The 16045-nt window shown below is 43.2% G+C and overlaps 2 protein-coding genes across 2 annotated transcripts in view; one reads left to right on the top strand and one right to left on the bottom strand.

Annotated features, from left to right (window-relative positions):
* Positions 1-798, top strand: part of REXO5 (RNA exonuclease 5) — a 42943-nt gene extending 42145 nt beyond the window's left edge. Inside the window, exon 20 of the mRNA XM_082670170.1 lies at positions 493-798. Within this exon, the coding sequence (XP_082526296.1) occupies positions 493-565 (73 nt within the window). The 3' untranslated portion in view covers positions 566-798. The remainder of the gene's footprint in view (positions 1-492) is intronic.
* Positions 799-8226: 7428 nt separating this feature from the next.
* Positions 8227-16045, bottom strand: part of DCUN1D3 (defective in cullin neddylation 1 domain containing 3) — a 34676-nt gene continuing 26857 nt past the window's right edge. Inside the window, exons 2-3 of the mRNA XM_082670089.1 lie at positions 11752-12287; positions 8227-10461 (exon numbers count right to left, since the gene is read on the bottom strand). Coding sequence (XP_082526215.1) covers positions 9978-10461; positions 11752-12182 — 915 coding nt within the window. The 5' untranslated portion in view covers positions 12183-12287 and the 3' untranslated portion in view covers positions 8227-9977. The remainder of the gene's footprint in view (positions 10462-11751; positions 12288-16045) is intronic.

The following is a 16045-nucleotide window of genomic DNA, read 5'->3' as shown; positions in this document are numbered from 1 at the left end:
ATTTGAAAAGTGGACATAACAATTGTATCTATATCAGTATCTATATAAGGTACACTAGCTGTTTGGAGGATTAAATGAGAACACATACAGAGTCCTAACTGCTTGACATGCAGTAAGTGCTCCATATGTTAACATGTTAGCCATTATTGTCTGTAGTCCTCACAAAAGCCCTGTGAGATAGTAATTTTAATATTTCTTTATAGTTGAAGAAACTGAGTCTTAGTTTGAGATCATTCACCCTTAGTTGAGATGTGCCTCACATCTGTTAAGTGGCAGAGCTATATGATTTGATTCTAGGCATCTGGGACTAGTCAATATTCTTTCCATTGGACCATTTTCAGCAGGCAGCTTTCCATAAGCTGTCTACCTGCCTGTCCCCTGCCCCATGGCACATACACATATCAGAAAAAACACCTTTTTCCTCTACCTTAGTCTATAACCATTCATTCAACTCTGTCGACAAAAACTATCTTTATTCCTCGTCTGTTGCAGCACTCATGGATCGCTCTCTGGCCTAGGACTGATGGGAATAAAAGATGAAGAGGAAAGCAACATCCTAAACTAGTGTTTGTGAGTCTGCCCACCATTTTCCATGTGCCACATTTCTTAATCCCTTGTGGGCAATGGCAGAGAATTTGGTCAGGCTGCAGGCACTCCAGAGGCTGCCAGACCTCTATAGAGTAGACAGTTTGTGGAAACATTGTACCAGCTTAAGGAGTCTAGTCCATTTATATGACATGTACAAATTTTCAATAAATGCCTAAAATTCAGACATTTCTCATCTTAAGACAAGGTGAGGGGAGGAAACCAGTTTGTACTTTCTTTGTGTCAGTGGGTTTATACACAGGTATTACAGCAGGTGCTTATTTCATGTAGCGCTCCTATTAAATGGTATACTGTATATAGGTAAGGAAACCAGGAGGAGTGACTTCTCTGTGGAGAAAACCCAGGTATTATGTAGTTTGTCAAAGTGGTAACATCTGTGAAGCAAATTTCTGTAAGGCAAACTGTTTTCTATTAATGGCTTTTATAATATTGAAGGAAAAAGATAGGCAGACTGCGAATCTGGCAGGTCCACCAGAGCAAAGTTGAAGACTGACTCTTTTAGCTTTTAACCAATTCAGGAAGCCCTCTTTCAATTTTCAGGGATGCTTCCTTCCTTTCGGAGTGAGACTGCAGTGCTACCCTTTACCAACAGGTGCCCCCATCACACCAGAGCCCCCCTTAGAAACTCTAATTTCAGTAAAAGCCTTTGCTTTGTTTTTAATCAACTCTCAAATTGTCAACATTCTTTGTTGGAAAGGACATGGGCACAGGCACACACAGTTCCAAAACTGATAGAGATATTAGCTGCCCATGTAGTATGTATCATTACAAAAAATCTTGTTAAATTTCTCTCTACCCTGCAATTCCACTCCTAGAGCAATATCCTCAAAAACATGTATGGAGGAGATGTCATGGGGTTATTCAATGGAATTCTAGGTAGCTATTTTTAAAAATTACGTGTGTGTAAATAAAATCTCTAGTGAAAGAGAGCTACAAGCAGCAGCAGTAGACCTCTGGATCCAAACTGCTAGACTCTGAATTCCAGCTTTCCTACTTTTTAGTTAGGTGAGCTTGAATTACTGTAAATTATTTAACATCTCTGTGCTTGGTACATAATAATGGTATACATCTTATAGGATTGTTGTGAAGATGAGATAGTGCATTTATAGTATATTATAGGTTGTATAAAGCATGGAGAGTTACAGGATAATCTGTATAGTTTGAGTAGAAAAAACTATACAAAGATATGCACAGCCTTGGAACAAAACCTGGAAGGCTGTATACCAAAATATGAACAGTATTTGTCTCTGGCTAGTGGGATTGGCAGATTCGATTTTACCAAATGCTCTTCTGTATATAGGCCATTTTTTTTTTTTAAGTCAGCATATTATTGCTTTCACAGTTAGAAAAAAATAATTAAAATAACTCTCAAGGTTGGGCATTTGAGGCAGTGTTTAATCCTTTAAATGCAACTTCTATGTGATCTGGAAGTTGGTAACCTGGAGCCAGAACTGAAGCTCTTGATTTTGGATGAAGTTCCCCTGTAAAGAGCGAAGTTCCCCAGGTATACTGCTGACATCAGCTGCAAGGCCTTGAGAACATCTTGAAACAATGTTGCTGGATTCTTTCCCCCTGCAGCTGAGCTCCAAAGCTGTGGGAGTTTAGCTGCTGTTTACTTCTTGAGACTCCAGTCCTGAGACACAAAATAAGTGTCTGTCTAGGTTGGCACTTCAGCTGTGCTCCTGGGCCAGTCACTTAACCTTGTTTGAGTCCATTTCTACAGCTGTATAAAATGAGGATGTATCTACTTTTAAGGATTATTATGAATATTTAAAGATTCAGTTTGTGGAAAATGACCAAAGAGTGGGATACGTATGAATTATTTGCCCTCTCTCAGCCTGTTTCCTCATTTTATTTATTTAATTTTGGCCATACCACTCAGCTTGCCAGTTCCCCGACCAGGGATTGAACCCCGGCTACAGCAGTGAAAGCATGGAATCCTAACCACTAGACCACCAGGGAGCTCCCTTCAGTTTCCTCATTTTAAAGATGGCAACATTAGTACCTACTTCATAAGGTTGTTGTGAGAATTAAATTAGGGAAAGCCTACATTTTATTGAGGATCATCTTCCAACTGCATATTCACAGAGCAGATGAAGGTTCCCTGTGCCAAGAGCACTCCCTTTGCTCCTAGGAAAAGCCAAGGCCATTCCTTTTCCTGGATGGGTGGGGGTGGAAGTTTCCCCACGGGCCCCCAACTCTAGAACTCTACAGAGATAGGCCTGGACCATAAGGTCTCTGGGGCCCCGGTCTGCACACACTGTTCTTTCAGCTGATGCTCCCACCTTTTGGAAGCCAAAGCTGCCAACTTGGCCTCTTGCAAAACACACATTCCATTCATAAGTGCGTTTGTGCATTTTTCCTCCCACACCCTTCTAGGCAGCCAATGCAGAGCTGCCAAGGCAGCTGCAGGAGCAGCGTCTCATGTGGGGGGAAAGGCAACTTGAAGGGTTTTCAGAGAACACTTGGTTTAGGCTTTGAACACATTACTCCCCAACTTTCTGGCCTCCTCACCCATAGTGGGGTTGTTTAGTAGTACACTCAGCCATGTCATTTTCATTTCCTTTTGTCTCCCTTTTTGTAAATTCTCTTCCCTATTATAAAGGAAATCCATTAATGGAAACTTGAAAAATCTAGAAAAGTTAAAACCATATCTAATCCCACCACTCAGTCAATGACTGCCCCTGTTTTACAATCTTCTATCATACTTTTTCCATTATGCAAAAGCAGTTTTTAATAGCTGCATAATATTCCAACATGTTGATGTGTGCCATAATTTCTAAAACAGTCCCCTATGGTTGGCACTAAGTTGTTCCCAAATGATGCTGCCAATCATATCCTTGCACATACATCTTTGGCAGATAATTATTTCTTGAGGAAAAATTCCTAGAAGTGAAATTACTGGGCTTTTTTAGAAAGTATGAACACTGAAGGATTTTTTAATTCCAGGAAAGTTTTTACCTTGTGTTTGCTAGCATCGATTTGTTTCAAATCTTTGTTAATTTGACAGATTAAAAAAGTTTTTCATTATAGGTTTAATTTGTTTATTTGAATACCCTTTAGATTAATCTTCACTTTATTATTCCCCACACCTCTTAGATTGTCATCTGCTATTTTTTCCAGGTTTTGGCCAACTGTTTTTCCTTAGAGAGTTGTCCATATCCTTTGCTCATGTTTCTGTTGTCTTTTCCATAATGAATTTTCCATTCTGAATTTTTAAGGTCTCTTTACACATTAAGTATAGTGTCCATTTGTCAATTATTGCAAAATTTTGATGGCAGTCTCGTCCTCAAGGATGTTGCCCTCAGAAAGGGAAAGGACCTCCAAGATCTCATCTTCAGTTTCCTTTAGCTGCTTCTTGTTCTTGGCACTTTCCACAATCAACTTGTTCTTTTTCTCTTCCAGTTCTGGCTTCTTCTTGGTGGCCACGATGCCAAGGAGTTGATCTTGGAGGCCCAAGGGGGTGATCATAAAGTTGAGGAGACAGACTTTAACGGTGACTTCAGGGAGATAATGTGGGTTCCTCAAACGGGTTGTGATATATAACTTAAAATCCCTGGAATATTCAGTGATGTTTTCACCAAGCCTCATGTACTCAACCCCTTGCTTTCCTGAGCATAAACAATAACTAGACAGAAAATACAATGAAAGGAAGCTGAGATGTACCACAATTAGACTTCCAGAATGTAAGAGCCAGATGGAGCCATCAGGGATCGTGTTAGTCTAAGCCCCCCATCCTCCCAATTTGGCACAGGGGGAAGTTGAGCCCCCAAGAGGGGCAGTGACTTGTGAAGGGTTGTGTGTGACCATGCCAACCTTCTTCTCTGGATTCCCTGCATTACTCACCTAACAGCCTTTTGGAAACCTTAAACTTGTGTGTCTTAGGTGCTTTATAAATCACAGATGTTCTTCTAAATCCTAACACTGATAGAAATAAGTCTCTTGATTTTGCAGATGACTAAAAGGAAACGCAGAATTTAACTTTCCGAAGGTCACAGAGCAGTAGCACTTGACAGTTTTCAGTTTGCCTCCTTTGCCTTAATCACTGCCAACCTAATAGATGTAGGAGCCAACCATTTAGAACAGTGTTCACTTTTTGTTCTTTGAGGGAATCGACGTCAGTTGCTAAGGTAAGACTGTTTAGGTAGTGGCCCTGTGAGGACTCATTTGCTTCTTGCCTACAAGTCCTGGGACTCCAAAAGCCATTAAGCTTGGTGAGTGGGAGGTCAACGATCCATGTTTGTAGCTAGGGATCCTGTACCATCTGGATTACTTTACAAAGCACAGGATTTGCCATCCAGTATGTTGGTGGAAGAGGCTCCTGGTGGGTAAAGCTCACCCCAGAATGAAGTCACCGGTTTTTTTTGTTTGTTTGGGGGTTGGTTTTTTGTTTTTGTTTTTTGCAGAATTATCAATAGTCAAGTAAACAAATTTATTAAGTCCAACAGCAGGTTACCTTCCAAATAAAAAAGTGACAATAATGTGTGTAACAAGTTAATTAAAAAATTCAAGGAGCCATTTGGAGAGTGCAACAGTGCAGAGAATAAAAATCAAAGTATTGACTTTTGTCAACAAATTTGTACAACTTCAAGAAACAGACACATTGGTCACAAACCAAGAGGAATCCACAAAGGTGGAGGGTCACATGAGTAGTGGACTCATCACCTCAGCGGGTTAAGGCAGGGTGTCTTATTTGTAGGACCAATTTATCCACGCCCCATTTGCCTATTGCTTCAAATTCCCCCTTTGAAACCTAGAATCTTATTCATTAGTGCAACAGGTAAGAGCAATTAATAACAGACTCAGGGGGCTGGGACCAGGGTCAGAGGGAAGACACTTCTCTCAGAATAAATGTGTGTTGGGAATAAAACCACAGCAGCTGCTGAATGGCTTTGGCAATATCCAAGATTTGTGTTGAAAGTTTCTACTAGGGAAGGTGGGTGGTTGGAAGAGCAGGCTCAGTTTCCAAGAAGAGAAATAGGGAGGAGGATGTGATGCCCTAGTACCTGAATCAGAAGCAGAATCTGATGGTTACTCAATTTTGTCTTTCAATGAGGAAAAACACCTGCAGATCCCCACTGTAAGGCAGTGCCAGTCAAGGTGAACCTGCGTATGTGCTATAATTACAGCTTAGCAAAGGAGTAAACTCTGAAGGGGAAGTGGGTGGGAACCCCTCTATATGAATCAGAAAACAGACTGCATTCAGAGGAAGATCAATGTCACGTGTTCTCAAATGAGTCCCAATTAACACTTTAATGACTTAATAGTCCTTTTAAGTCCATCTTCTTTAAACAAGATACTGCTGGAGTCCCCCAAGGACGACCTTGTCAATTACCAAGATGTTCAGGTCATCACTAACCAAACATAAGACAGAAATAGCAAAGCGGGCTACTACAGCAAAACAGCAGCTTTCTCCCAGCCCTTATAATTGTGTAATTGGGTCTACCTTTGGGCTTCACTGCACTGAAGACTTGACTTTAAATGCGGCAAGCCAAACACAGTCCTAAATACAGATCTTCTGTTTTTTTTAAACCTATACCAGGTCCTTATCCCAGTAATTTCCTACCGTTGTTTAAATTTGGCATGGTATAGTATATGAGGCCATCACGTGAACTGTGGAGTCCCACACCCTGCAGGCTCCAGCACTGAGGACTGAATTTTGCCACCAGTCCTTGGGAGATCCGTACTGTTTAAAAGACCGAAAATAATGTGTGGCTTAATCTTTCTTTCTTTCCAAAAAGGCTAGTTTGTGCCTTCCTTAGGGAGTTTAATATTGAAAACACTGTCTTGTACGTTTTCTATTGGATTTCCTTGGGGCTGAGGGCTTGGTTGAAATTTGGATCTTTACCCAGCTCTAGATTTTTTTTTCTTATCAGAAGGGTAGAAATGGGATCTTGGACCCAACTCACACATGTGAGCACATCTGGCAGGGAGAACTGCTGAGGCAACTAGCTGAAGCATAGCAAAGTGTCATTACAGGAGGCAGGGCTAAGAATGATACATTCAAATTTGGCAGGGAGAGGGGAAGAGCAATTCAATGAAGCACACTTCATCTCATACAGCTTTCTAATCAATTGCTAAAGAAATACCACAGAAGCTCACACACAAAACCACTGCCAAGGGCTTCCCTGGTGGCGCAATGGTTGAGAGTCCGCCTGCCGATGCAGGGGACACGGGTTTGTGCCCCGGTCCGGGAAGATCCCACATGCCGCGGAGCGGCTGGGCCCGTGAGCCATGGCCTCTGAGCCTGTGTGTCCGGAGCCTGTGCTCCGCAACAGGAGAGGCCACAACAGTGAGAGGCCCGCGTACCGCAAAAAAAAAAAAAAAAAAAAAAACCATTGCCAAAAATCAAGCAATTTCCCAACATATTCAGTTTGTTGTAGCCACTCTGATATTTGCCTATTTTCAAAATGGCATCCACATCCTGCCCCTCTCCACACCACCACACCACTCTGGTGTCATATTGTTAAAGTGAAGGGTGCACTGGCTTACTTGAGGGGCATGCATTGACCTCTTCAACTCATTGAGTGAGCAATTACAGCTCACTCATTAAGCAGCAAACCTATCTCTAGGTGAAGAGGAACAGGGACCTTTCATTTCCCACAAGTGCAACTGCAAACCCTACACACACACACACTACCTTGGATCCCTTTGCAGAAAACTGCTTTTCATGAGAAAGTTAATGAGCATTGGCCCAGGCTACTGCAGAAGCTTGAATTCCTTGCATTAAAGACTCAAACCTGGAAGGAAACTCCCTCCCTGACCATTCCCTTTTCAGGCTTCTAATTTGCATTTTTGCAACAAATAGACCATTAAATATATAACCCAAAATAATTTTTTTAAATGGTTCTTTTGTTGAGGAAGCTGAAGAGCTGAATTAAAACAAAAAACCACCCATCATAGCACACCTAATGCATGGAATCGTGCCTTCTTATAGGCTGGGGAAAGAATCCAGTTCCTCCAGAGTCCTCAGGATATTCAGCATCTACCTCTTTTGTGCCCTTCTCTCCATACACCCTTCTGATCTGAGACAGAAAAAGCCTTACCTGGCTAGGAGCAGCCTGCCTTTACCCTTATTCAACCTCTACCCAATCCAGAATTGGGAAAAACTGGGGGTTGCACACTGACTGGATGAAAAGGCAGTCTTGTTAACACCTCACTCTAGATGCCCTGACTACAGTTGAGACACAGAACCTGCTAGGACCTCTAGAAACTCTTCATATCAAGGATCTTGTGTCTTAGGCTAGAACAAAGCCAGACATCTGGACTGGGACCCCCGTCAGCTTTCCAGCAGTACTGCCAACCTACTGTGGCTGACTTTAAAGTTTCCCATCCATCCCTCTAAGAAGGGGCAACTGTCAGGGTTAGGATTCAAAAAAGAAAATCTAACTTCAAGTATGTTCCCTATTGTCAATACCAATTTTAGAAAAACATCGACTGCAGAAACTCCTTAAATCATTTGTAAATATGGGAGCCCAGAGCCATAGGCTACTAATAAAGGAACTCAAAATAAGTGATTCCTGCCCAGGCTGAGAAACATACCGGGGAGGAAGATGGGGGTAAGTTGGGGGAGAAAACTCCAAATGTTTAATAGACAAACTCTTCATTACCTCAAGAGTGTAAATATTTTTTTATTTAAAAGATTCCCTTTTCAATCTGTTCCAAAGTGTTGGAAGCTGAACAGTACGAGTTCCTGCCACCCACCCTTCCAGTACAGTTTTATGAGGACATTTTTTTTTTAATGGAAAAATAACAAGAGGACCCTCTACTGAAACCAGGTAGGACCAGAGTCAGCTCCTGTGTGGCAGTTTGGCCAAAGCTGGCCTTACGGAGCGAGCACGCAGTGGAGTCTGGGGAACTGGGACTCCCTCTTGTGAGGAAAAGGCTGAGAAAATTAATCTTCTCTTTAATGAAACTGGTCCAAATTCTGATTCAAAAGCCTCCATTATGATGTTCCCTGGCACTCTTCTTATACTATATATATTGAAGGCTCCCTTTTATAGCCAGTTTTAGCAGGCAAAGAAACAAAGAAATATAGATACATATATGTGTATATATATATTTTATATAGGTAAAATATATACATATCTTATATATGTATATATACATATTTGGGGGTAGGAAAAGGAGAGGTGGGTCATGTAAACCTAAACAGTCATCACATTACCCCAAATGAGCCTGACATTAACAAAGAAGAAAATAAATAACTTCTGGGGGTTAAGTGACAACATGGGTGCAGCAAGAAGGGAAAGGGCACACGTTTTAACTATTAAATACATTTTTATATTTGTTTGGCAGAGTTCAAGCCAGTCCAGGCTTCTGCACTTGCCAGACAAGTAAGCTGATGATACTCAATTAAAAAAAAAATTCAAGCAGAGCTCCATACCACAGTTTTCCTTCAAGTCAGTTGGCCGGCAGGCACAGTTTTCTGACCCCCAGGAACAGAAACTTTGGCTCCAAGGCAAATGAAAAAAAAAAAAGTATTTCCACTTACAACGTGAAAATACAGAAAGTTCATCAAAGAAAGAAAACTATCAAAGTCTACTTCCAGCAAAACTGAGGTAGCACTGCTTTCTCTGCATTCAATGCTTAAGTGGTTCTCAGTACAATGTGTTCTAAAAAAACCCGCTCACTTGACTGACAGGTGCAGCATGTTGATGGATAAACTCAACATGAAATGCAATAGGTCAAAGAAGGAATGAGCAAGAAGTGAGGAAAATAAGGGTTCCAGATAAATTAGCTTAAAAGGGGGTTGTCACCAGACTACAAATGCTCTTGGCTGGCCTTGGCTCTCCAAGAGCTTTAAATCGCCTGGGAATTAATGCAATGTGGTTAACAGTTAACACTGTTATTCAACTCTGTGTAAATCTTTAAAAATAATTATTACAACCTAAATTCAACGATGTAAACAGCACTACACACAGTACAGACCTGCCCTGAAAAACAAGAATATGCAAAACTGAGATCTGGCACTGTATCGTTTTGTAATGATAATTCAACCTAACTGTCCCATTCCCCCCTCCCTGCTCTACACCCTCCCCCACCCCCCCAAAAAAATCTAATTTGTGCAAGAAGTGGCAGGCTTATTCTATCTGAAGGCTTCAAAAAAAAAAAAAAAGATACACAACATGTAGCCAGGTTCAGATATTTTGGGGGACCCTCCCCCCAAAAAAGAAATAACCAAAATATCCAAAAAGTGAAGAAAGTGCCTAAAACATGATACAGCATTTTAGAGCCCTTTCAGATACAAGGCAGAGAAAGGTGTAAAGTAGAAAATATCTGGATCTTCAGTAATTTCCAGAAAGGTCCAATTCCTTGGTTGGCTGCAGGGCAGCGGGCAGATCCTTGCTGCTGCTCCTGAGACAGAGCCACTAAGTCTGCTCCTCGGGACATAAGCCCTCGGGCCCTGAGCTGAGTGCACCTCTCCCTTCCCCTTCTCTTTTCCTTCGCTCCATTTCCCACTCCACAAAGGTATCAAAGAGACTTGGCCAGGCCTCATCTTCACTGTAGTTGCTGAGGTCAGGGCCAATCACCTGAGTGAAGTTAAGGAACATGTTCCAAGTGTCCCTGGAGATGCCCTTGATCCCCGAGGGGTTCTCTGTTAGGAAGTTTAGCCACTGGTCCAATACTGGAGGATTGTTCTGGGTAAAGACTAGTTTCCACAGGGCAATGGCTATTTCCCGATGCAGTGACCGCTGCCCTTCTTCAGAGTCCAGGCCGAACTGAAATGTAAACCGGTAGAGATCCTTGAATTTATCCTCTTGTTTGGCTTCTGTTAAGAGGCTAGGGAACCGTGCACAGATCCCATCAATGCTGTCTGCACTTATTGCTTTGCAGCCATCAAAAAACTCCTTCCTGCAACAGGAAGGAGGGGGCACAATTAATAATTGTAAACGGTATAATTTACTGAGAGGCAATATAGTATCATAATTAAGAGGGTAGCTGTGAGGCTGTCTGGATTTGAATGCCAACTCCTCCGCTAACTGTAGTCCTATTTCTTCATCTGCCAAATGGTGAGACTCTACCTTACTTCATAGGGTTCTGGTGAGGACTAAACAAGTTAATATGTCAGCTGCTTCTAATAGTGCCTGGTATATGGTAGACAGCTGATAATGGTTCATTCACTCATCTATTCATCTTTCCAAAGCTAAACTCAAAGTCTCCTGCTCCATGTTCTGCTTCCCATTCTGCAACAGTGATTAAGCTGTAGACTCTCCTCCAAGATGGGGAGTCTCTTCCTGTTTTCCTTTTGATTCTCTAGGGGTTGTTTGTTTTTGGAATATTTTTGGTGACTGCCAAGAGAAGTTTTTGGAGCCAAAGATTCTGGATGAATCTGGGTAACTCTGCCACCAGAGATCAAAGTTCCGTTATTAAAAAACAAAAATTGAGTATATATTTTTAACATCTATATAATAACACTTTTAGCTTACAACATGGTCTCACATTGACCATCATCTCAGAGATTTCTGCAACTGCTGAAGATAGAATGTCTGAGGTCTGTCGAGTAACCTACCCAGGAACTAAAAATCGTATCGAGGGGTTCTCAAAGTCAATTCTTACTTACTTATAACCCAGTGCTCTGGAAACCACACCTTGCAGTGACCCTGCCATGTTGTCTCCCACAAACAACCTCTATAGGGATGAACGACCATGACAATGTACACAACTACTAGTTGATAACTAGGGCCAGCTGTCCTTGTTGGCGCATAGGCTGGCTAAGGGTAATGTGCAGAGAGCTAGAAGGGGCAACTGGCTTCATGCAGTTACTGAAGCACATCCCCAGTGGCACTCACTATACTGGCACTCAATGCCTAACACGTGATAGGTGTACAATAAACATCGAGTGAGGAAGTGAGTGAATTGACAAGTACAGGAGTGAAAGAAAAGATAAAAGTCAAACAGCAGCGGGGCGGGGCAGCAGCGTGGCAACATGGATTATTCCTCATTTAACTTCAGGCAAGGATGGTTGGTACCCAGTTCTTCAGAGGCTGAATAGCTTTAGAGAAATTGGTCAGAAAAAGAAAATAAGATTTACCCCAAACCCTATGAAGTCAACCCAGTTCTGTCCTAGCTGGGCACCACTCCTCAATGGTGCTCTCTTTCCCTCCTCTGATCACCTGGTGACATGAAGTACTTGTGACTAACCTGGTGAATTTGCACATGGTAGCAGCCTGGAACTTCCAAGCCAAGAGCAGCACTCGAAATTCCGTGGGGTCCACACATAGGTCATTGCAAAAGCGCTCCATGCCTTCCTCCAAAATTGCATCCTCCCGCTCGTCCTTATAGCGCCTGAACAGTTCTTCCAACCTCTGCAAGGAAGACTCCTCGGCATTTGACTTGGGCTCCCTCCCAGCATCTCCTGAGGATGTCGGCAGCTGGCAGGTCTCAGTAGCAGCCTCTGCCTTCTTGGTCCCATTGACAAGGATATCCCCACCTGGCTTGCCACAGGCTGGCAGCTGTTCCTCACGGTGGCCTGCACCCCGCCTCCCATGTGACTTGCTGCTGGGGTCACGGTCTCCATTCTTGCTACCCAGAGTTGATGAGGGATTCTTGCACTTGGTGACACACTGGCCCATGATGCTGGTGGCCTGGCCTCTAGAGTGGCCCCCTCTGGATTGGATGCCCTTGTTGCCACTGGCCCACGTGCCTCAACATGCCATCAGCCAGAGGAGCCAGCCAACCTAGAAGGAAATTAGAAAGCAATCACTGCTGGACAGGGAGACAGAGTATGCAAGCTTCCCTCCAGGGACTGCACACTGGAACACCACTCTGTTTCAATGAGCTAACCATGAACGAGGGGAAATACCCCAAGTTCATCATCACCTCCCTCGCAAGCCCATACCTTCACCTTGGAAATGCAGTGGTTAGAGCACATATGGAGAACCAATAAGGAGAATTCCTAAAATTCTTAAAGGTAACATAGATCACGAAGTTGATTCATGTGCGGAACGCATCAAGGAAGACTACGGTTCTGCCAGAAATATTCCAAAGGAAACTTGTCTTGCCAACTTGCCGTCACATAAGAAAGTGATTTGGACCTGTACTAACCCAGAAGGTACAAATAAAAGGTTCATCTTCTAGTCTCTAATGTCAAAATTCTCGGATGTTCTTTTTAAGTAGGATGAGTAGGAAGAAGGGGTAGCCACATCCAAAACAACTATATAGTTTCATAATGGCCTAAAGATGAGATAAAGAATTTGCAGAGTCAAGACTAACGGCAGAGTCCTAGCCAAATAACAAAGTAAAATTTGTCTTGATTTCTTCAAATTCCTTTCTGGGACCCACCCGCACAGTAGGTGAAATGCCCTTTCTCCACCCTTCCTCTATCCACCTATGGGAGCCATCCACCAAGACTGTTCTCCACGCCAAGGGTCCCAATCGCTGAGCTTCTTTTCTAACCCCCACCCCCAGCAAGGTGGTATGTAGAGGAAAGTCAAGTTCACACTAAATGTGAATGTCCTGTAGGGCCTGCAGGCTTAGTCTTCCAAGATAGCGTCTCCATTTTAAAAGAAGGGCTAATTTACCCAAATACAGTCTCTAAATGACAGAATAACTGCTAGATGAAAAAGAAAAGCCTGCACTGATACATAACAAACATCACAGTGATTTATTTATTACTTAAGTAACGAAAAAGTGGCTTTTAGAGAATTGCTAGAAATTTCTGGGCCAGGGATGAGGTGATTTCTCTGAAGACTCTATCTACTCAGACTCTTATTCTTACCTTCAACTAGCCCACTAGAAGATCCATCTAAAATTTAGTACTTATAAAAGTTTGCCACCTGCTATAATAACTGCAGCCTCTGAAATTATAATGTTAATAGAAATTTAGACCAGGAGCCAGAAGTACAGTCGGGAAAGCAGACCAAATCAATGTCAGTCCCATGGCTCTCCAGCTCTAGGGTCAGGGACCTCCACAGTCCAAATTCAAAGCTCTAAGGAGACTGGCAGTGGGGCAGAAGGGTGATTTTAATGGAAGGCTGGAGCTTTAAACTTTACCTAAAGAATTTTAGCTTCCTCCAAATAGTGCTTGGATAAATTAAGAGTTATCTTCAAAAGGAATTCTAAGGGTATGTTCTGAGTGTATAAGTTTAAAATGATGACCAGAATCATTCCTGTAGTTACCGGAATCACATTGTATCGGGGTGTGTCCCATTGTCCACCTTCAAAGAGAATACATGACAGACATGATTATACATGCCCTGAAAAAAAGACTCGCAGTTTCACTTAGGTTTCAAAAACACGCTGAAACCCTTAGGAGGGTTTTGGTGTGGAAAATGACAGACCCAAGTAAGTTTTTTAAAGCCTTTTTATGCTTTTAGAATATAGCTAGTAAGCCATGAGCACAACTTGTTACAATTTTAAAAGGTAAGGGGTTAATTCTTAGAAGACCAGCATACAAGGGAAGCAACTGTTGAAGCTGAATTATCTCAAAACAAGCAGGACTATACCATGTGGAGGGTCTGGTTTCCAGATTTGTGTTTCTAAAGACTAAAATGCTGAAAGAAACAAAAGGCCCAAACTTACACAGATCCCACATGCTCACAGACTGGCAACTCTAATTCCCAGGCACGCTGACTCACCAGGCTTTGCTGCTCAGCTCCCGCTGCTGAGGGAAGCCCAGGTACCTGGCAGGGTAAGAGGATTTCCTGGTTTCCTACTGACCCACCTACCCCAGGCTACTCACCCCTGCCCCATTGGACAGATGCTGCATTATATCAGCTTCGTCCAAATACTGGCGCCAAGGCCTTCACATAGGGACAGAACAGATGGGCCTCCCAAGAGGCCCTAATCCATTTACCCAACCAGCCCTCCACGTGAGAGCATCTTTGATTACCTGGCACAGCAGTACCAGCTGAAACCTGAAGGCATTTTACATGCCCAGCAGATGAAAAAAAGGAGGGGGAGATCAATTTAGACAGATGGTCAATGAGCAGGTGCCAGGAGGCTGGACCCCCTTCCTCTACTCTGGTCCTTTTCTTTGAAGCAAGTTGTGGTCTCAAGCCAGAAAAAAGTATTTCCAGATCTGGTGGTAAGTGTGGTCCCCTGATTACTCAATGGGCTCCCTTCTTTTGTGTCTCCCCTTTCTTTGGGAAAATAGTTCTGTACCCAGAGATTTCTCAGGCTCAATCATGGTGCTCAGCCGTGTGTCCCAGGGTGGCAGCACTTCAAGTGTTCTAAAGCTGAAAGTTTCCCTGGACCCAGTAGCTGCTGGCTAATAGCTAATAATAGTAGTCATCAATTACTGAGCGCTTGATACCATGCCAGGCACTATGTTAAGCCCTTTATGGACAATAACACTCATACATCCTCACCACAACCCCGTTTAAAGACAGGGAAGCTGAGGCACAAAGAAAATTACCCAAGATCACAAGCAGAACCTGGTATGTCTGGCTTGAGAAACCATGACCTTTCACCACTAGGCTGGACTGCTGAGCCCACCTACATCAGATCACCTTGGGAAAGCCCACCAATGGATGGGTCCCAAGCTCAGCAGTGTCACCACATCAATCACAGAGCAGCAAGTTTTACAATTAGCCACTGGAAAAAAAAAAAAAAAAAACATGGTCTGTGCCCTGTGCTAAGAAGGGCATCCTAGCCAACTGCCCTCTCCCAGGCAAGCATTAAGACCGTGACGCAGGCAGGCAAGATGCCGTTAGGCTCAGTCTCACTAGAGGCGGGGACTAGAATTAGTCCAAAGTTCTTAAACCTGTGATGTTTCAGCCCACCAGCATGGTTAAAAGCTTCAGGTCTTAAAGTCCTACTCTGCCACAGGATGTTCGACCCTGATCAAAACCTGAATTTCCTCAACCTGCAAAACGGTATCTACTTCAAAGAGCAGTTGTAAGGATTCAGTCAGGAAACGCAGATAAAGGGTATCTGGCACACACTGTCCTCCACACAGAAAACACTTGATATGACAGCCATTATTAACAGCCGGGTAGTATCTGATTAGCCTGATGGAAGCCCCAGCTTGTCCCATCTGAACAATGGGCTCCAGGCTTTGGCTTCCCCAGGCCCAGACAGGCCGCCTATCCTTGCCTTGAGTCATGCAGTTGGGTCTTGCTCAAAAACAGTCTCTTGAACTACAGCACTGACCCTGCTCAAATGCACCATTGGTCAGAAATACCTGGAGGAATCAGATCCTCCACAGGATAAGACTTGTGAATGACGCTGAATAAAATCAAGCTGGGTATCTGCTGTGCGCTCTGGATACTCTGAATTGCTGGTCACTCCCTGTCCCTAACGTAGGACAGCCTTCCAGCCAGCTCCAGACTCCATTCCCTTTCCACTAGGTTCCAGCTCTGTAGATCTGCAAAACAGGATTTCCAACTTGCTACTTATTTATACGCATTTATACTTGCCAGTGGTCCTCCTGCCACCTCTCTGAAGTGGACAGCCTCAGCACAATCTGAGCACCCCAGAGCCAAATTTCACTAAC

The sequence above is a fragment of the Grampus griseus genome, assembly GCF_964374135.1.
Source record: "Grampus griseus genome assembly, chromosome: 14".
In the NCBI taxonomy this organism is placed as follows: Eukaryota; Metazoa; Chordata; class Mammalia; order Artiodactyla; family Delphinidae; genus Grampus; species Grampus griseus.
This window is presented reverse-complemented; position numbering and strand designations above follow the sequence as displayed.